The sequence below is a fragment of the Dromiciops gliroides genome, chromosome 1, assembly GCF_019393635.1.
Source record: "Dromiciops gliroides isolate mDroGli1 chromosome 1, mDroGli1.pri, whole genome shotgun sequence".
Classification (NCBI taxonomy): Eukaryota; Metazoa; Chordata; class Mammalia; order Microbiotheria; family Microbiotheriidae; genus Dromiciops; species Dromiciops gliroides.
The window spans coordinates 542,769,607-542,790,446 of record NC_057861.1 but is presented as its reverse complement, the minus strand read 5'-3'; the positions used below and the strand labels follow the sequence as shown (position 1 = coordinate 542,790,446).

The window sequence follows — 20,840 nt, the reverse complement described above, 5'->3', positions numbered from 1 at the left end:
AATTTAAAGCTATAGCTACGAACAAAATAAAACTGTGTGTTTAGGATATACGTTGTATCTTAGAGAAATAATAACTTTTTTTTTAATTGTGTCCCACCTGGAATTTCTGAAATTAGTTGATCCTAAATGTGCTTATTTCTTAGATGATAGATAACCTTTCTGGTGAAAAGATCTAATAAGCATGATGTAAAATAAGCAACCACTGTTTTCTTATTTAATTCAAATACATGGCAAACATCTCATAAAATAATAATGTGGAGCTAAAATTTGATTATAGAATGTCAGTGTTTAACATAACAAATTGTATTTCAGACAAGGAAACTTGCTTGTCAACTGCATTATTGTGGATCTCAGTGGAATATTTCTCTTCCTTCATTTTTTCACTTCATCATGGATACATGAATAATTTGAATATATTAGGTCTGGATTGTTTCCTATACTTACACATTTTTATTTTTGTCGTGTAATATATGAAAGATATTTTATATTTGTAATATCTTTTTTTTTTAGTGTAATATCTTTTTTCATTTGATTTGTTTCTTGATCTCTCCTTTCCAGCAATGCTTGGTTATAGTACAGGTATAAGAACTGATTTAATGGCCATATCCAGAGAGGAGTCAGTAAGGGGTCAGGGTGATTTTTGGAGAGGCCTATAGTAGAGTGTCCAGGAATCTATCCTTGAACTTGTGCTTTTGAACATTTTGATAAGTGACTAGAATGAAGCTACTTAAGGCATGCTTGTCATATTTGCAAATGGCATGAAACAGGGAGGGACAGCCAACACCTTGGATGGGAGTAGGGGTCAGGATAAAAAGTTTTTTCTGATAGGTGTAAATGAAGGATCAAATAGAGTAAGATGAAATTTAATAGGGATAAATGTGAAGTTCTACAAAGGTTTTTTTTGTTTTTTTTTTAAGTGACTTACAATAGCACAAGTAGAGGAAGGCGTGGCTAAATAGCAATTCCTGTGAAAAACATCTGGTGATTTTAATGTAAGCTCAGTATGCCATCAAGTATGTCACATAGTAGCCAAAAAGCTAATGATTGTCACCTGTATCAGCTTTGAATTTCAGTGTCTCTTGATCAAATCACATCTCAATTATGCATATAGTATCTTCCTTAAAGTACTGTATATATGCTAGGTATTATTATTTTTTAAATGTATTTACAGATGTCACATTTATACATATATACATGTATATATTGTATTACATACATATATATATATGTATGTATGTATGTATAGGTCTATATGAAATAGGAATCCAAGATACTGAATTCTTTTGTCTGTTTGTAGCCCAGAAATATCTTTCTTCAAGGCCCCAACCATCATGTAAGAATTGGAGATTTTGGTTTAGCTTGTACAGACATCATTGAGAAAGACACAGAATGGACCAGTAGAAATGGAAAAAGTAAGTTTTTTTGTTGTCAGGAAAACATTTGTTTAGTGGCTCGTTGTAAATATGGTCTTCATAAAAAAATTGTAAGTAGCAGTAATTGCCTTCTCTCACTTTGTCCAAAGGGCTATAAAAGTTTGCATACCCTTTGATCCAACAATATTACAACTAGGTCTGAATCCCAAAGAGATTTTTTATTTCAAAGTGGGGTGGGGGTGGGGTCAGGGGAAGGAAGGACCTATTTGTATGATGGTGTTTATAGCAGCTCTTTTTGTGATGGTTAAGAATTAGGAATTGAGGAGATACCCATTAATTTCAGAATAGCTGAACAAGTTGTGGTATACGATTGTAATGGAAATTACTTGTGATTGTAAATTATATGATTGTAATGGAAATTATGTTATGCTGTAAGTGATGAGCAGGATGATTTCAGAAAAACCTGGAAAGATTTACATGAACTGATACAGAGTAAAATGAGCAGAACCAAGAGCACATAGTATATAGTAACAGCAATATTGTACAATGAACAACTGTGAATGACTTAGCTATTCTCAGCAATAAAATGATCTAGGACAGTCCTATGATAAAAAGTGCTATCTGCTTCCAGAGAAAGAACTGATGGAATCTGAATACAGACCAAAATATACTATTTCTCACTTTCTATTTTTGGTTTGAGTTTTCTTCCACAAAATAACTAATATGGAAATATTTTACATGATTGTACATGTATAACCTACATGAGATTGTTTACTGTCTCAGGGAGAAAGGAATGGTGGGGGGGGCAAAGGAAGAGAGCGAGGGGTGAGGGGAGGGAAGGATGGAATTCGGAACTCAGAATTTAAAAAAATGTTGAAAATTGATTTTACGTGTAATTGGGGATAAAAATAAAGTATGATTTTAAAAAATTGCCTGCCCCTCTGCTCCAATGTAGGGGAAACCCTGAGATCTCGAAGACTGCCAGAAGATCAAGCTCTGGTGGGTCCTGCCAGACTGAAAGTGATGAACTATTTGTCATCTAAAAATCCATCGAGCCAAGTTCAGAGGCTTATCTCTAGATTGGCCCCAGGGTGATTTTATTGCTACAGCAACTGTCATACAGCTAGTACCAAAAGATAGAGGGAATTATATAAACTGTACCTGTGAAGGAGGAAGTACCCAAACATATAAAACTGAGGATAATGGAAACATTAAAGTATAATAACCTTCCAGAAATTATAATATGCTGAACTCAGCAAGTCTTCAATGAAAGTTTATTGATAATGAGAAACTAAAAAATGGTGACCAAGATTAAGCTAATAATAATCAGAATATTCAAATTATAGGACTGACACATACTTCAAGAGTGGGTACTAGTCTGTATGCTTCACCAGAACAGTTGCAAGGATCTGAATATGATGCCAAGGTAGGATCAGTTGGTTTTTTAAAAAACTATTTCTTGCTTCCTTTCTTTAAAACAGGTTTCAGAAAACATCTGAGCAATATAAACTTTTCTTTGTATATCATACTGCCCTAACAAAACTGTCTGGCTTTTCTTTTTTTTTTTTTTTTACATATAAGGTATTTTATTTTTCTGTTACATGTAAAGATGGTTCTCAACTTTTCTTTATATAAGCTTTACAATTTCAGATTTTTCTCCCTCCCTCCCCCTTCCCCTAGACAGCAGGTAATCTGATATAGGTTATATCTATATACATATACATATATATATATATACACACACATATATATATACACATAATAACATTAATCCTATTTCTGCATTAATCCTGTTACAAGAGAAAAAAATCAGAGCAGTAATGCAAAACCTCAAAATAGAAAAAAAACCAACAGCACCCAAAACAAAAGAAATAGTATGGTTCAGTCAGCATCTATACTCCACAGTTCTTTTTTTTTGCTTTTCTTTTTTCTAAGTTAGAATTTCCTGTACTAAATTGTTTTATAAAAAGATATCACTATAAAATGCAGTCTTCATCTCTGGCAGCTGTTCTTCCTAGGAGACCATTCTCTCACAAATCTGTTAATGAGTTGTTACTTGATACTTAACTAGGAAGCTTAACTGTTTAAGACAATAGAATTCCTCTGACATTGAATGACTATAATGTAAAGTTTCCAGAAGCTCTTAAAAAAACCCCAGGGCTTCTTAGAGACTGTCTATTCAATAAAGATTTCTTAAGTGTCTACTATGTGTGAAATACTGTGGTAGATGTTAGGAGTTGTCACTTGCCCTTGTGTAGCTTACATTCTACTAGGGTATGATGGAGACATGCTCTATATGTGGGGAAGGAAGGAATGTTCTCCTATACCTTCTTTTCCAAAACACATTGTAAGTTGTAATTTATCTCCTCACTTATGATGAATAATTCAGTTTTAACGAGAGAATATCACAAAGGTATGTCTTAGAGTTAAATCATGTTTACCCCCAAAACAAACTTGGCTAGGATGTTTAAGAACCTTTTTAAAAAGTTGGTATGGATTTATTGTATGGAAAGGTGGATTATCTGTTAAATCTACCAAAATTGCTTTATTTCTGAGTGGAGGCAAAGAGAACCGAACCTGGAAATAATTTTACGATTTTCTGCTTACAACTTGTAGTAGACTTCAGAAATTTTTAGCACTATTCTAGCCCGATGTACCAAACCTAAATTTTCATTGGTTAGGAAAAAAAATGTCGTCTTAATGGTAAAAGACAACATATTTACTGGACAAAGGCTTTTTTTTAAAAAACTAGTAGAACATATCTCTATCTTTTCTTTTCATAATGATCAATTTAGAAGAGCTTTCTTAATTTTCGGGTGTCATCCTTTGTATGGCTAGGACAGAAGGGAAAGATGAAAGGATTAAGTAGTAGAGACAGTTAATAAGTGGTTTTGTCTAATCTTGGTAAGGACTTGCCATTTGTCTCCTTGCCTATTGGGACATCCCAGTCCTGCTATCCACTCCCTTTGTTGTTGGTAAATGTAAATCCAGTTTTCTAATCAGAATGGTAAACCTATTTATGTTTTCTTCTGGATAGAAAATTAATTGATATTTAAAAATCTTATTCTGAATTTAAATTTCCACTAATAAATTTGCATGCTTTTTTCGGTTTGTTTTTCTAGTCAGACATGTATAGTTTGGGCGTGATTCTTCTAGAGCTCTTTCAGCCATTTGGAACAGAAATGGAAAGAGCAGAAGTATTAACAGGCTTAAGAAATGGTCAGATTCCAGAATCACTTAGCCAAAGATGTCCAATACAAGCCAAGTACATAAAGCTGTTAACTAGAAGTAATTCTTCAGAGCGACCATCTGCTGGACAGCTACTGGAAAGTGAACTTTTTCAAAATCCTGGAAATGTATGTTATTATTATGTTCAATTTGTTGGGTTTAAAATGTGCTTAAAAAACAGTATTTGGTCATTATAGATAACTATAATGCTTCTCACACAAAGAAATTCAGATTAAGAAAATATGCCTTTTTTTAAGTATGTCTGTGAAAAAGAAATTAGTATTTGAAAATTTTTTTCTCAATGAAGCCTGCTCTGTAGTCTTTGGATAAAGTTATTAGTGAAGGGCATATTCCAAGTTGCTCTGGAAAAATTCAGACATATTGAGTTATTTTCATTCTCTTCCTACTTAGGCATATTTTATTATTTTCCAAATCCTGCTCTTAGTCAAAGTATTTAATTTCTGTTTTCTTAACATTTTACAGGTCATTTGAAAAAGCTATCTTAGTGCTACAGTACATTAAAAAACCAGCAGTAATTGCAAAAAGGAATAGAAATTATGTGTGGTAGAGCAGCTGGATTTCACATCTGTCAGGTATCTCAGGGGATCCACAGTCTAAAGGAGCAAATTAACTAGTTTTTGGCTAGATGGGAAGCAAGAATGAAGTGAAGTAGATTGCACTTTGGGATGACCCTAATCAATAAAAAGGATAAAGGATATGAATAGGTAATTTTTCAGAGGAAGAAATCTAAGCTATCAATAACCATACAAAAAAATGCTCTAAATCACTAATAATTAGAGAAATGCAAATTAACACAATTCTGAGGTTCTACCTCTCAACCCCATCAGATTGGCAAAATTGACAAAAAAGGAGAATAGATGTAGGAGGGGCTATGGGAAAACAAAGACATTAATGCATTATTGGTGGAGTTGTGAGCTGGTCCAAAGCAAGTTGGAGCTACTGTCCAAAAGCTATCAAACTATGCATACCCACTGACCTAGTTATACCACTACTAGAGCCCAAAAGAGATCAAAGAGGGAAAGGACCCATATGTACAAAACTACTTATAGTAGCCTTTTTTGTGGTATAGGAAACTGAGTGTGTCAATCATTTGGGATCACTTCCTAGGTATGTGATAAAATAGTGTTGTATTGCAAAAAAAATTCCTTAAGGAGATAGTCAGAAACAAGATAAGATTTGTATGGAGTGATAAAGAGTAAGATGAACAGAACCAGGAGGACAATTTATACATTAAGAGTAAAACTGGGGGCAGCTAGGTGGTTCAGTGGATAATGTACCGGTCTTGGATTCAGGAGTACCTGAGTTCAAATCTGGCCTCAGACACTTGACACTTGCTAGCTGTGTGACCTGGGCAAGTCACTTAACCTTCATTACCCCCCTCCCAAAATAAATAAAATAATTTAAAAAAGAGTAAAATTGTAAAGACAAAGAACTTTCTTTGTACTGTGATCAATGCAATGACTGACCACAGTTTCTAAGGTCTCATGATAAAATAAGCTAACTACCTCCTCCTATTAGAGATGATGAATTCACAGTATAGAGTGAGACTTTTCTTTGTTATCAGGCATGGCCAATGAAACGTAGGCTTGACTGTACATGCTTGTAACGAGTTTTATTTTTCTTGTTTTCTCAAGTAGAGGTGGAGGGTTAGGGTAGGTAGGGAAAAATGGGAGGGTGAGAATGATCTGAAAGTAAAATAAAAAATTTTTAATGGCATTTAGGAGGCTTGTTTCTAGTCCTTCCACTAAATAGCTATGATAATTTAATTACTTAGAGGAAAATTTTATAATACATTCCCATAGAGCCCTATATCGTGGTATTCAATGGTTATCTGATTAAATAATTCACATTTTAGAAGCTATATATTTTTAAAGGTTTTTTAAGGTTTTTTCCAAATTTTGAATAACTGCCTTTTCCACTAATCTAGGGTAGTACCATGGATTTCACTTAGTTTAAATGGAGAAATGGTGTAGTAATTTACATTCTTGATGCTTTAAAGCAGGTATATAGGTAATTAAGCTAAACCTGTTGTGTTCTGTTTAATTCAACATTTTTCATATTCTGTAAAGGAAGGAGATTATTAAATTCAACTATGGTACAGCACTTTAGCCAGACGGTAGATGACTAATGGAGAACTGCTTCTTGTTTTTCTTGGTTCACATGGGAAGTCTGCATAAGGATTATGTTCTCAAGAAAAATTTTTATGTCCAAAAAAAACTGTACCCTCGTGGTTTTTTTGATAGAGGACTTGTAGGGATTTTTGTTGCTTCCTGTGGAGGGGACAAAACTACCACATAGTTATGTCCCCAGCCTTCTATCATTTTAACCCTACTTGGGGTTTACTGGAAAAGGCAGAATGAAAGAAATAGGGAAGGTAAATTATCAATGTGGAGATTAAAATTATTTTTTCTTTTCAGATAAATTATGTGCTACAGAAGAAAGTAGTTGAACAAGAAAAAGAAATTGAAAAACTCAAGGAAACTATAAGACTTCTTTCTCTGGGAAAAAGTATAAAGGAAGACATGAAAGAAAGTGAGGGCTCTCCAGTCTGATCCTGATAATTCTGCATAATAATGGGCACAATAATTTTTAAAGAAGTATTTGTTGTTAATCTTGTTGGATCTTTTGGAATACAAATGTTTTACAAATTTGTGTATGGTTGGGGCTGTTCATGTTTTTGGTACAGGTTTTAGTTTTCTTAATCTGTTATGTACAAAGTAACATTAAAATCAAGGTTTAAAACCTGTTATGTTTTTACCTGAGGTTTCTTTTGCTTGTTAACATTAATTTATAATCAGCTGTTAGAAAATTTATTAACAGAGGAGCCACAAGTGCTACAATAATTTTATTTATTTATTGGTGTTTGACATCTGGCCATAATTAATTTTAGTAAAAATGCAATTTACCAGCAGGCATGAAACCAGTTTTTAGTTATGTCACTTTTAAAATGTATTCTATGAATTTACTTCAGGAGTTTCAGCACAGTGTTAAAAGAGGTCAAGTTTTCACATGATTTCATCCATTTTTGAACATTGGCTGGAACAGAATTAGCGCTACCAGATTGCTGAAGTGCACACCAGGCTACAATGTCTGCTGCAGTGAGTTCATTTCCCACCAGCCAAGGACTTCTGCCAAGAGCAGAGTTCATAGAGCGCAAGACAGCCGCTTTTTCTTTACTGCTTCCTTCTTTCAACTGAAAAAGAGCCATATCTATCCAGCTATCTATGAGTGTTAGACTAACAGCATTATGTGACTGGCCAAACAGAGAGAACAAAAACCGAGCAATGTTCCCTTCACCTTCGATAGGACACATTGTTTGAATACTGAACTTCATCTGGGGCTTTGGCACTGAAAAGGAAAAGAAAACACCTCAGTATTAGTAAATAAAAGTAACTTTCTTTTAAGCAAGGATATTAGCTAACAGTCTGAAGACTACTATTATTATCATTAAATTTTAAAAAGGAAAATCTCTTAGTAACATTGTTTGCTTATGACTGAAAGGAATTTTCCAAAAGCACAATAAATGATCAGTTTCTTTTTAACTAAGAGATTAGCCAATATACCCACCACAAAGGATCACAAATAAAGATCCACTGTGAATTTCTGAACTAGGAAATTACAGGAACTTAAGCCAAAAATGTCCTAGACAAGTAGGGCATTAAGAAATAAAGAATAATAAAAAAAAAGAAATAAAGAATAGTTAACAAGGCGATACTTGTCTTATGGCAAACAAGGCAAACAATTACTACAGAGTTAAGTACATGGCACTTAAAAAACAACAATCTAGGGGCAGCTAGGTGGTGCAGTGGATAGAGCACCAGCCCTGGAGTCAGGAGGACCTGAGTTCAAATGCGGCCTCAGACGCTTGACATGTACTAGCTGTGTGACCCTGGGCAAGTCACTTAACCCCAATTGCCTCACCAAAAAAAAAAAATCTGACACTTTTAGAATACTGACATATAAATATTTATGGAAACAGAATTTTCTTTTAGATAGGCAGTTGAAGTGATCATTAATTTTCACCTTTCCAGAAAACATAAACCTTAAAGTAATTTTGTCTCATAACATGTAAATTATATTGTTTATTCCATCAGTTTAGCTACAATCCTCTTTACCTACCATCTTTCCAAATTAAAGTAAAGCCCAACTGATATTCATGACGTGACTGTTTCTTAGACCGTTCTCCAAAACACTTCAAAAGATTTTCAGGAACATTCTTTACAGATGAATGCACATGAACAGTTGACAATATCTTGTAGTGTTCACAAAGGAAGCTGTGTAGCACCAACAAAGAGAGTGGAGGCAGAGTTGGGTTTGCATTGATCACAATATCTTTCAATGCACCATAATCCTATAAAAACAAAAAACAAAAACAGGAAAAACACTAACTAGTGCTATAAAATCCTGATCTACAAATGTTACTTTAACTTACAAAGCCATGAAAGCAGTTCTCTTATTTACCAATCTAAACGAACTTCTCTACTACCTATTAAAATGTATTCTTGTCATAAAAATAAATCTTGTTTTAAAATGTAAATGTTTTGACTATTTCATTGGTGTAAGGAACTCCAAGTGAGGAAATTCCATCCAATGCAGATCAGTAAACATTAGTGAATTGCCTGTGGCACTGAAGTTTAAATGTTCAGTCACACTGTTCTCTTACTGGGGGAAGTACTTGAGGTCAGCTCTCCATCCCACTTTCCCATGCAAGCCTTTTCAATTTCGTAAGGTTGTGAAACTTGGTTTGTCCTTAAATAGTGGGTTATTCTTCCTAAAGTTACCTGACATTTCTGGAAAATGAAACTTCTTTTTTTTAAACCATTTTTGATGGAAATGTAAAATGTTATATTCTAGTTCCCTGTCTTAAGAAGTAAAATGAACACAATTTATTACTTTCTTGATGACTCCATCATTATAAACAATTACTGTATTTTGCTGTACTATAATGATGCCCGTGAGGGCTCCATGAAGAAGTAGAGGTAGAATTATTTGCTCTGTCACAACAGTCCCAATTTGTTAGTTTTGGAGGGGGTGATTCTTTTATCTCTTTTCTTGCTGGCTCTCATTTCTCAGTATGTTGACTATAATAGGGCATTCTCCCATTTCCCTAGCTCTAGCCCTCATTTTCCTTGCCAGGGGAACAAAGAGAAACCAAAGCTTATTAAATTTGCCCAAGTTAAATGAATACACTATCCTAAATTAGTAGGCTGATAGTTAATTTTCTCATTGTTCAGGAGGCAGTTTTCTTTCACTTCTAAATTTGGAGAGAAAAGAGAGAGAAAGCAAAAGAAAGGCAGGAAAAACTGAAAGGCAGTTTTTCTGTGGCCCATGTAGTTCCTCCTCCCTTTCTTCTCTCTACCAGGTTAATTCTGCCGTCTCTAAGATTAAGCCATGCATGTCTAAGTGTCCATGGCTGATGCAGTGAAACTGAATGGCTCATTAAATCAGTTATGATTCCTTTGGTCACTAGCTCCCTCCTACTTGGATAATTGTGGTAATTCTGGAGCTAATACATGCTGATGAGCTGACCGGGAGTCCCCTTCCCCTGCAGGTGGCGCTGTCCCTCCCCCCAGTCCCTAGGGATGTGTGCATTTATCAAACCAAAACCAACCCAGCAGCTTCCCCCCCAACTAGTGGCTGGTGCCCTAGCTATTTTGGTGACTCTAGGTAATCTTGGGCCAATTACATGTATTCAGTGGTGGCAATGACCTATTTGAAAAAGAATGCCCTATCAACTTTCTATGGTCCTTGCCATGCTTACTATGGTGAGCATGGGAGACAGGGAATCAGGGTTCAGTAGGAAGCCTGAGAAACAGCTACCACATTCCAAGGAAGACAGCAGGCTTGCAAATTATCCACTCCCAACCTAGGGGAGGAAGTGGCAAAAAATAATACAGGATTCTTTCAAGTCCTTGTAATTGGAATACTTTAAATCCTTTAATGAGGATCCAACAGAGGCAACTGCAGTAATTCCAGATCCAATAGCACATTAAAGTCTCTGCAGTTAAAAACCTTGTAGTTTGATCCTGGAACTGAGGTGGTGGTCTGAAGCAAGGTGAGCCACTGCCTGTCTCAGCCCCTTACTTAACAAATTTCATTTTAGATACTTAGAACTTACCTTCCCAAGCATTGAATCTAAGTCTACTGCACTTGTAGTTAAAGTAGTGTATTCATTAGTTTGGATCATGTTTGTCACATCAAAGTCTGCATCTGGTGTTTGTATCATCTTGGAGAGCCCATCAACAGCAGCTTTCAATTCATATAAGCGTTTTAAGATCTCTTCCTGTCGGGACTCAAGAGCCTGAAGAGATGGGTCAGCCTCTTCCTAAATCAACCAAAATTAACAATGTTTTCATTTCCATTTGTAATTCCTTTTTGTTTCATCTCTAGGCAATCTTTTGTTAATATCAAAGTCAGCCAATGAAGATATGTTATCTTCCCCATACAATTTTAAACACACTGGTCCTATTTTCTCTCCTTTTAATACATCAGCTAAGTAGAAAAGGAGGCTTAGAGGAGAACAAATTTATATTTTTAAAAGCTCATGCTGTTGTCATCTGCAACCTCTCATGGCAAAGTAAGCACTCTTAGTATTAAAAAAAAAACAACAACCGGGGCAGCTAGGTGGCGCAGTGGATAGAGTACCAGCCCTCGATTCAGGAGGACCTGAGTTCAAATCTGACCTCAGACATTTATCATTTACTAGCTGTGTGACCCTGGGCAAGTCACTTAGCCCCTATTGCCTCACAAAAACAACAAAAACAACCTTTCATGTCGTTTAGTATGACAATTGGAACAGATACACAAAATGGATGTAAACTGTTGTACTGTACATTCACAGAAACCAAAATAACCACAAAAATACTCGGCATACTTTGACTGTAGAAAAGTATAGACAATCACTTTGGTGTCCAATGATTAAGCTATTTGCAATAAAAGGAAAATTTACAAAAACCCAAAAAGTGTAGTTTTGGCATGTCTTTATATTTGAATGTTAATGTTTGCTGTTCTAAGAATGAAATTCAAATTAAAAAAAGAAAGCAGATTGTAAAAGGCCCTGACTTGGAAAGTACTCCCATTTCTCTATCCTATCTCTCTGCTCAAAATCACAATGCTGCTAAAGCATCTGTCAGATGAATGCCAGAACTCAAACCTAAGCAGATGTCTCTTCAGCTTTCCCTTGAGGGGAGAAAGTGGTTAAGTGTTTGGGTTTCAGAGGGGCTTCTCTGCTGAGCTTGATTGGAGGCAGAAGGTACAGTTTTTTATCTCTGTACTGTTTGGGTATGGGCTTTATGTTTTTTCTTTCTTTCTTTTTTTTTTTTATGCGGGGCAATGAGGGTTAAGTGACTTGCCCAGGGTCACACAGTTAGTAAGTGTCAAGTGTCTGAGGCCAGATATGAACTCAGATCCTCCTGAATGCAGGCCTGGTGCTTTATCCACTTCGCCACCTAGCTGCGCCCCCCCCCCCGCTTTTTCTAATAACCATAAGGTCTTGTTCACAGACCCTAACCATAATAATTTATCTTGTGACCAATAGTGTAGAATGCAAAATAGAAAACTTCAGTTAGAGGTGAAATATAGTAATATCAAGAGTGGAATACAGTAATATGACAAATATCACTGCCTGGAAATAAAAGTGAATGCATGATTTGTGATATGAGAAATTATTATACTATCTAATCATGATACTAAGAGTTGCAAGTACTATTAATCAGGCAGTATTTGTTTCCTGTCATACCTAATTTTTCTTCTTCCCTGACATTCTTTTAATTCTTCAGTATTTTATTATTTTACAGTTACATATAAGGATAGTTTTCAACATTTGTTTTCATAGGATTTTCAGTTCCAAATTTTTCTCCCACCCTTCCTTCCCTCCCTCTTCCCCAGGACAGAAAGCAATCTGATATAGGTTATATATGTGCAATCACATTAAACATATTTCTGAATTAGTCATATTGTGACAGAAGCGTCAGAGCACAAGAGAAATACCTCAAAAAAGAATAATAATAAAAAACTAGCCCAAAAGTAGAAACAGCATGGTTCAATCTGCATTCCTAGACCACAGTTCTTTTTTTCTGTATGTTGAGAACATTTTCTATTATGAAGTTTTTTGAAATTGTTTTGGATCATTGCATTACTAAAAAGAGCCAAGTCTGTCACCATTGTTTATCACACAATGCTGCTGTTACTATATACAATGTTCTCCTGGTTCTGCTCCTCTCGGTCAGCATCAGTTCATATAAGTCCTTCCAGGTCTTTCTGAAATCCCCCTGCTCATCATTACTTTCCACATTGATTTTTTAAAACTTTATGTTCTAAATTTTCTTCTTCCTTCCCTCCTCATCCCTCCCTATGAAATCCAGCAGTTCAGTATGTCATACATGTGCAGTTATGCAAAACATCTTCTCTTTAATCAGCTTGTAAAAGAAAAAAGACAAAATACCTTTAGAAAGAGGAGCTAACAAAATTATACTTCAATTTGTATTCAGATACCACCAGTTCTTCCTGTTAATGGTTTACATTTTTCATACGTCCTTCTGATAACATCCTGCTCATTTCTTCCACAGTTACTATTGTTAACTGTATTACCCTCCATCTTAATCCCTCCCCTTAATAGTTACTCTATCATCTATCTTCCTTTGCCCTATCCCTCATTGAAAGTGTGCTTCTTACTGCCCCCTCCCCCAATCTGCTCTTCCTTCCATTGCCTCTCCCCTCCCCACCCTTATCCCCTTCCCCTCCCACTTTCCTACAGGACAAGATATAATACTATCTCCTCTTGAGTGTGTAAATTATTCCCTCCTTGAGCCAATTCTGATGAGAGTTAGGCTCACTCACTCCCCCGCTCCTTCCCTATCTTCCCCTCTACTCCATAAGCTTTTTCTTATATCTTTTATGTGAACTATTTTCCCCCAATCTGCTTCTCCCTTTCCCTTTCCTCCAGTGCATTCTTCTTACCCCTAAACTTTATTTTGAAGATCTTATCATGGGTCAGCTAGGTGACAGGGGACAAAGCACCAGCCATGGACCCAGGAGACCCCGAGCCTACATCTGTCCCTAGACATAAGCCACCCCACCCTGCCTGCCCCACAAAAAATAAGGATAAACAAAAAATAAATGCTTTACAGATATCATCCCTACATATTCAATTCACATCTGTGCCCTCTAAGTATATTCCTTTCAGCTGCCTTAATACTGAGAAAGATCTTATGAGTTAGGAGTATTATCTTCCCATGTAGGAATGTAAACAGTTTAATCTTTTAATATCCCTCATAATTTCTTTTTCCTGTTTACCTTTTTATGCTTCTCCAAGGTCTTGTATTTGAAAGTCAAATTTTCTATTCAGTTCAGGTCTTTTCATCACGAATACCTGAAAGTCCTCTTTTTCATTGAAGTCCCATTTTTTCCCCTGAAAGATTATATGCAGTTTTGCTGGGTATGTGATTCTTGGCTATAGTCCCAGTTCCTTTGCCCTCTGGACTATCATATTCCATGCCCTCCAGTCTTTTAATGTAGATGCTGCTAAATCTTGTTTTATCCTTACTGTAGCTCCACAGTATTTGAATTCCTTTTTTTCTAGCTGCTTGTAATATTTTCTCCTTGACCTGGGAACTCTGGAGTTTGGCTATAATATTCCTGGAGGTTTTCCTTTTGGGATCTCTTTCAGTAGGTGATTGGTGGATTCTTTCATTTCTATTTTACCTTCTACTTCTATAATATCAGGGCAATTTCCCCCAACAATCTTTTTTTTTTTTTTTTTTGGTGAGGCAATTGGGGCCAAGTGACTTGCCCAGGGTCACACAGCTGGTAAGTGTCAAGTGTCTGAGGCTGGAATTGAACTCAAGTCCTCCTGAATCCAGGGCCGGCGCTCCATCCACTGCGCCACATAGCTGCCCCCCCCCCCCAATCTCTTGAAGGACAGTGTCTTATTTTGGTCATGGTTTTCAGGTAGTCCAATTATTTTCAAATTCTCTCCTGGATCTGTTTCCAGGTCAGCTGTTTTTCCAAGGAGATATTTCCTATTGCCCTCTATTTTTTTTTAAATTTATTTGGATTTGCTTTACTGTGTCTTGGTTTCTCATAAAGTCACTAGCTTCCACTTGTTCAATCCTAATTCTTAGGCAATTATTTTCTTGAGAGAGCTTTTCTATTTCCTTTCCCATCTGGCTTTTCAAACTGTTGACTTTTCTTCATTGCTCTCATTTCTCTTACCATTCTTTCCTCCAGCTCTCTAAATCTTCCTTCTATCTCTCCTACTTTCTCTTCAAAGTCCCTTTTGAGTGCTTCTATGGCCTGAGACCAATTCATATTTTTCTTGGAAGCTTTGAATGTTGGAGCTTTGACTTTGTTATTATCTTCTTCTTCTGAGGATGTATTCTGGTCTACCTTTCCCAGAAGTTTTCGATGGTCTGCTGCTTTCTCTGCCTGCTCATCTTGGCTGCCTATTTCTTGGCTTTTAACTCCTTCTTAAAGTGTAGCTAGCGCTGCTTCCCAGACACACTGTTCCAAGCTACAGCATGGCCCAGGGGGTGACTGGGCTTCTTCTCAGCCTGCCTGGCCTGTAAGAAACCACGGCCACTTTCTCTTTGACCCGAAAACAGAAGTCTGATTGAACTCTGATTCTCTCTGGTTGGAAGCTTGGTGTGCCTGTTCCCCTCCCCCTCCCCAACTGGGCCACCACCACTTGATTCAGCCCACTGGTTTAGAACCAGGGCGCTTTGCCCCAACTCCAGCAGACACTGCCTCCACTTCACCCTGGCCTACCACCGAACCCCGTCACCAGTCCATTGTCCAAGCCCCAGAAGAAGCTGCTGCTGGCACTGAAGACTCTGAGGCACTCTGGAAGCACTGTCTGTTCCTGGCTGGGTCTGGACCATGCGCTGAGCTGTTCAGCCCAATCAGCAGGTGATCCCAATTGCCCTCTTTTGCTGAAAAATATCCTCACTCTGTTTTTATGTGCATTAGGCTGCTGTTTTTTGTTTTGTTTTGTTTTGTTTTAAATGGCCCCCTGACATTCTTTTGAGGTATAGTAGGAAGAACACTGGACCAGGAATAAGACAACCTTGGTTTAAATTTTTAAGTACCTGAAAGGCTGTCATGGGGAAGAGGGATCAGATTTGTTCAGTTTAGTCCCAATGTGTAAGACAAGAAGTAGTAGAAAGCTGTTGCAAAGAGGCAGATTTGACTTGCCTAACAATGAAAACTATCCAAAAATCTGAGGTTCCCTTTTTCCAAAGGTTTTCAAGTAAAGAGATGACCATTTGTTATCACTGTTGTAAAAGGGATTCTTCTTCACGATCATAGATTTAGAGCTAGAAAAGCCTTGAAAGGTCATCTGGTCCAATCCCTTCATTGCCCAGAAAAGGAAACTGAGGTTCAGGTGAAATGACTTATCAGTTTTAAAATTCAGGTCCTCTGACTCCCACATCAAGAATTCTTTCTACAACAACATAGTTTGGGTTGGACTATATATCCCCTGTCATCCCTCCAATTCTGAGATTGTGAGTCTTTGCTCTACCAATATATACTTGTGTGACCTTGGGCAAGTCACATACTCGGACCTTGGTTTCTTTATCTATAAACTGGGAAAATATATGCCTCATAAGACTATTGTCAAGATAGTATTTTACAATTTGTGATACATAAATATGAGCTATTCTGCTCCTGAAGGAGTCACTAGAGATCATGCAAAAATCATTCTAGGAGTGATGTACTTTTTGGCTCTGTTCAAGTGCAGAGAACCAATTAGGACTTTTCAAAACAAAGAAAAAACCATTCTGAAAGCTATCTAATAGGATTACAAATGTCAAATTGCCTCTAATATGAGCCTAGAATAAACAAGCCCACATTCAAGTTTATTTGTTACTACTTACTAAGTAACTTCTCTGCCCTTCAGACACCTCTGTAAAAGTTCTCAAAGGTTGAGTACCTCACAAGAATCTTTTGTCTATCCTCAGCACTTTTTCAAGATGTGTTTCATAGGTTTCAAAGCTAGATGAGAATTTAGAAATCATTCAGTGTAACCATCTCATTTTAGAGATGAGGAAATGAGCATAGAGCCTTTATAGAGCCCACGGTGGCCTTCTTAAGGTTATACAACTGTATGTGTAAGTAGTAGAGCAGGGATTTGAACCTAGTTCCTCAAATTCCAAATTTGGTTCATTCTGCTCTACTAGCCTTTTAATACTTTCATTTTGAAGGTTCTGTCTGTAAATAAGGCAGATATTGTCCATCACAGATTTAGGAACATAAAAAGATCATCTCTTCCAACTTTTTTTTTTTTTAGTGAGGCAATTGGGGTTCAGTGACTTGACAGTTAGTGTTAAGTGTCTGAGGCTAGATTTGAACTCTGGTCCTCCTGACTCCAGGGCTGATGCTCTATCCACTGTGCCACCTAGCTGCCCCCCAATTTATTTTTACAGATGAAAAAACTGAGGTTCAGAAAGAGGAAGTGACTTCCTTAAAGTTACACAGGTGTTACACTTTCCCGTCGTCACAGTAAGTGGCTGGACTGGGAGCAGGGCTCAATCTGCTATCCCTTCCTGACTCTGTGATGTATGTCACAGGAGAAACCTTTTTTTGGGACCAGACCCAGGATTTCATTACAATAGGGTAATACAGGCCAGAAAAGCCCCTCTGACCAATGAAGAACAATTAAGTGACTTGCACAGCCAAAACATTACATGTCAGAGCTAAGAGTAGAACCCAGTTCTTCTTGATTTGAAGGCCAGCATAAAGACAGATATGGTAGCAAATTAGGAAATAACAGAATTTACTTTTTTAGTCAGATAGAAATATCTGAAAACCAAAGTACTAGAATGTAATAATAGCTTATTCCGGTCAGATTTACAAAGTGCTTTATATACAATGTCATTATATCCTCACAACTACCCTATGAGGTTAAGTGTACTATCATCTTCATTTATAGATGAACTGGGGCTCAGGGAAACTGAATGACTTGCCAAACAGCTAGTAAATAACTGAGGTAGTATTCAAAGCCAGGTCTTCCTGACTCTCAAGTCCAATGCCACTATCTATCATGACTGAAACACTTTGGGGATTTGGGTTAAGGGGAAAGGAAGTACATTGGATTTGGACTTAGAAGACCTGGGTGTGAATCCCAAACTACCTCTGCTGCTTATTACCTTGTGTGACTATAGGCATGTCTTTAGTTTCTTTATAAAATGAGGGGATTAAGAGGATCTTGCAAGGTACCTTCCTGGCTCTTGTGTTTAAAGGAACCACACATCCTACATGCTATTCTGACATTGGAAATGAAATGGATTGCTGCTGAATGTTTATTCAGTATTTAACTTTCTACTTTTAAGTTATATCTATATATTTTAAAAAGATGCTTTTCTTATGGAAAAGTCAGACAAATTTGTAAGATGTTTTAGAAATATTAGATAAGGCATATGAGAGTCATGGGCATTCAAGTTCTGGTTCTACTATTTATTAGATGTTATCTTGAGCAAGTCATTTAAGCTGATACTGTTTCCTCTTTGGTCAAATAGATAAAGTTGTACTATTTCACAGGGTGCATAAAGAGAATTGGAAGAAATCACCAAACAGTGCTGATTGGAAGTTTACCACACATTTATGTTATCTAATCTGAAAACAAGTTCTCATTTCAGTAAGGTACTTACTCCACCCTCAGGTATTCCTTATCTTACTAACAGTGGCTATTCCAAACCTTTTTATCCCTCCTAACCCCTAAGCTAAGGATCCGCTTTCATACTCTGCCCCCCCCCCCCCCACAAAAGGCCAGTTTTTTAGAGCTCCAGACCTCCTCTCAAACCCCTGATAAACTCCTCCACTACCTCCTCCTTTACTCTAGTTTCTGATGAAATGATCCCCTTTTCCTCAGGAACTTAACCCCTGTATCTAACCCTCCTTATCCCGGAGATCGTGCCCACTATCACCCTCCTACCCCCACTACTCCCAATGCTGCATGTCTTCAATTTCTCCCAATCTACTGGTTCTCTTCCCTGCTACTTACAAACATGCTTAACCTCCCCCCTCCCATCCTTAGAAAACCATCACTAGATCCAACTGTGTTCACTGGCTGTTGTCTCATGTCTCTTCTCCCTTTGTCAAATAAATTTCTCTGAGAAAGCTGTCTCTATATTGGTGCCTTCACTTCCTCTTCTCCCTCTCTTCTAAAGTTTCTTCAATTTAGCTTCAGACCTCATCATTCAACTGAAACTATTCTCTCCAAAGTTACCAATGATCTCTTATTTGCCACATCTAATAGCTGTTTTTCTTTCCTCCTCTTCAGTCCTCATCCTTCTTGACCTCTCAGGCAGCATCTGGCATTTTTTTTGTTCCCTTTTTATTTTATTTTTTAAAATAGTAAACATTTTAATTTAAAGTCTTGAGTTCCAAATTTTGTCCTTCCCCCCTCCTTGAGTTGGTAAGCAATTAGATACAGTTTATACATGTGCAATTATGTAAAACGTTACCATATTAGTCATTTTGTGTAAGAAAACTTGAATACAAGAAAAAAACATGAAAGAAAGTGAAAAATAGGAGCACCTGGCACTTTGTACCACTTTCTCCTGAATATCCTTTTCTCCCTCAGTTTGTATGATTCTCCTTTCTCCTCAACATTCTATCTTTCCCCTGAATGCCCTCTTCTTCTACAGTCCCCTCTTTCTGTGGAAGGCACCACTATCCCTCCATTGTCTCAGGTTCGTTCAGAGCTTTGCTATTATCCTGAACTCCTCACTCTCCCTTAGGACACATATCCCATCAGTTGGCAAATTTTGCCATTTCTATTTTCACAAACCCTCAACTACCTCACCCCCTCTCTGTGTGATTACTGCAAATCTTCTAAGTACTCTCTGCCTCAAGTCTCACCACTTCAGTTCATTCTACAAACTGCTGCCCAAGTAATTCTCCAGAAGACCCGATCATGTGATCCCCTGGCTCAATCAACTCCACTAGCTTTCTACTGCCTCTAGAATAAAATATAAACTCCTCTGCTTAGCTTTTTAAGCCCTCCATAACTTGGCCCTAACCTCTTTTTCCAAACTCACTGGACATTACTACCCCTCCTGCACACTGTGAAAGCCAGAGAAAATGGGCTTTTCTCTACTCCTTATAACATTCCATCCACCATCTACATGCTTTTGCAATGGCCTTCTCCGTTACTTGGAATTCATTCCTTTTCCTCCCCCTGAGAGCCCCTCTCTTCCTTTTAGATGTAGGCGTAGGCAGTCTACTGTGGAGAGGAGGGGCCTACATTCCTCACCAACAATTGATGCCCACTTCCACTAACAAGTAGACTGCTCCTTCTTGCAGCCCAGCTCTAACAGCCATCATCCAGGCAGGCAACTCCTGTGGAGAAGGGTCAGCTATCCCACCAATTGCCACCCATAGAGTGAGCAAGCCAGCATAGATGAAGCAACAAGGCACCCTGGAGGAGAGCACATGCCAGTCAAGTTAAGTTATTCTAGAGGGTCCTTCCTGTCTCATCACGACGATCCAACGACTGCTTTCATGGTCCCGGGCAGGGGAGGGGGCGAGGTCGGGATCCAGAGCGGGGTGATTCTAAGTTCAGCCAGCACAAGGGCGGCCCCTTCCGGGCGGATATCCACGTAAAAGTTCCCAAGCCCAGTCCCAGAAATTAAGCGGGGGTGACAGGCGGTTCGATGCTAAGACCGTTCACTGCGCCCGCCACGGTAAAATGACGGGCTCCCAGCACCGGCGCCCCAGGGTGTCCAACGTAACGGACTGAGCCCTCCCACCCCACGCGTGCACCCGTCGCCACGCGCTGCAAACCCGTGCACTGTCTCCGCCCCGCCCCCGAGGATGAAAGGATTGGAGCGCGTGCGCGCGCAGGCGGGGTCAAGGAGGCGCTCGGCCAGGATCCTACCTGCATGTGCCTCGCCGGGCCCGCGGTGAAGGCCGAGCCTCGGTTCTTGCCGTGTATATTAGGGACCCGGTACATGCAGGTGGGGAGCTCTACACACAGCGATCCACTCACCCCGTGATACGGCTTTACCTGGTACATGGGCATCGCGGAAGTAAAGTGAGATGATAAGAGGAAAGTGCACACGACCACGCAATGGGTGAGACGAACAAGTGGCAATTACTACAAATCCTTCCGTCGTAACGGCTGGAGGACCGGAAAACCCTGCTGGCTTAAGCGCTTTGATTGGTCAAACATCCCGGACTGACACGTGACGAACCTTGTCCCCAGCCAATCGGAGAAAG

The 20,840-nt window shown here is 38.2% G+C and overlaps 2 protein-coding genes across 3 annotated transcripts in view; one reads left to right on the top strand and one right to left on the bottom strand.

Annotated features, from left to right (window-relative positions):
- The window catches only part of EIF2AK1 (eukaryotic translation initiation factor 2 alpha kinase 1), a 39,121-nt gene extending 31,742 nt beyond the window's left edge, over positions 1-7,379 (top strand). The window contains exons 12-15 of the mRNA XM_043976084.1: positions 1,298-1,412; positions 2,720-2,799; positions 4,496-4,729; positions 7,040-7,379. Coding sequence (XP_043832019.1) covers positions 1,298-1,412; positions 2,720-2,799; positions 4,496-4,729; positions 7,040-7,174 — 564 coding nt within the window. The 3' untranslated portion in view covers positions 7,175-7,379. The remainder of the gene's footprint in view (positions 1-1,297; positions 1,413-2,719; positions 2,800-4,495; positions 4,730-7,039) is intronic.
- Positions 7,380-7,454: 75 nt separating this feature from the next.
- On the bottom strand, positions 7,455-20,780 carry AIMP2 (aminoacyl tRNA synthetase complex interacting multifunctional protein 2). Of its 2 annotated transcripts, none has more exons than XM_043976086.1 (4): positions 20,629-20,780; positions 10,741-10,947; positions 8,742-8,973; positions 7,455-7,970 (listed from the first exon to the last, which is right to left on the bottom strand). In XM_043976086.1, exons 1-4 carry the CDS (start codon positions 20,641-20,643, stop codon positions 7,585-7,587), a joined length of 840 nt encoding a protein of 279 aa, XP_043832021.1. In that variant the 5' UTR covers positions 20,644-20,780; the 3' UTR covers positions 7,455-7,584. The 2 variants fall into 2 exon arrangements, with proteins under 2 accessions (XP_043832021.1, XP_043832020.1); XM_043976085.1 differs by having other exon boundaries at positions 20,500-20,643.
- Positions 20,781-20,840: the final 60 nt, after the last annotated feature.

Excerpts from the sequence above, each read along its gene's own strand:
- AIMP2 (XM_043976085.1), bottom strand. The coding sequence starts at position 20,643 with ATGCCCATGTACCAGGTAAAGCCGTATCACGGGGTGAGTGGATCGCTG. Across the intron at positions 8,974-10,740 it reads TAGATTCAATGCTTGGGAAG|GATTATGGTGCATTGAAAGA; the intron begins GTAAGTTCTAAG and ends TTGTTTTTATAG. Across the intron at positions 7,971-8,741 it reads TACTTTAATTTGGAAAGATG|TGCCAAAGCCCCAGATGAAG; the intron begins GTAGGTAAAGAG and ends TTTCCTTTTCAG.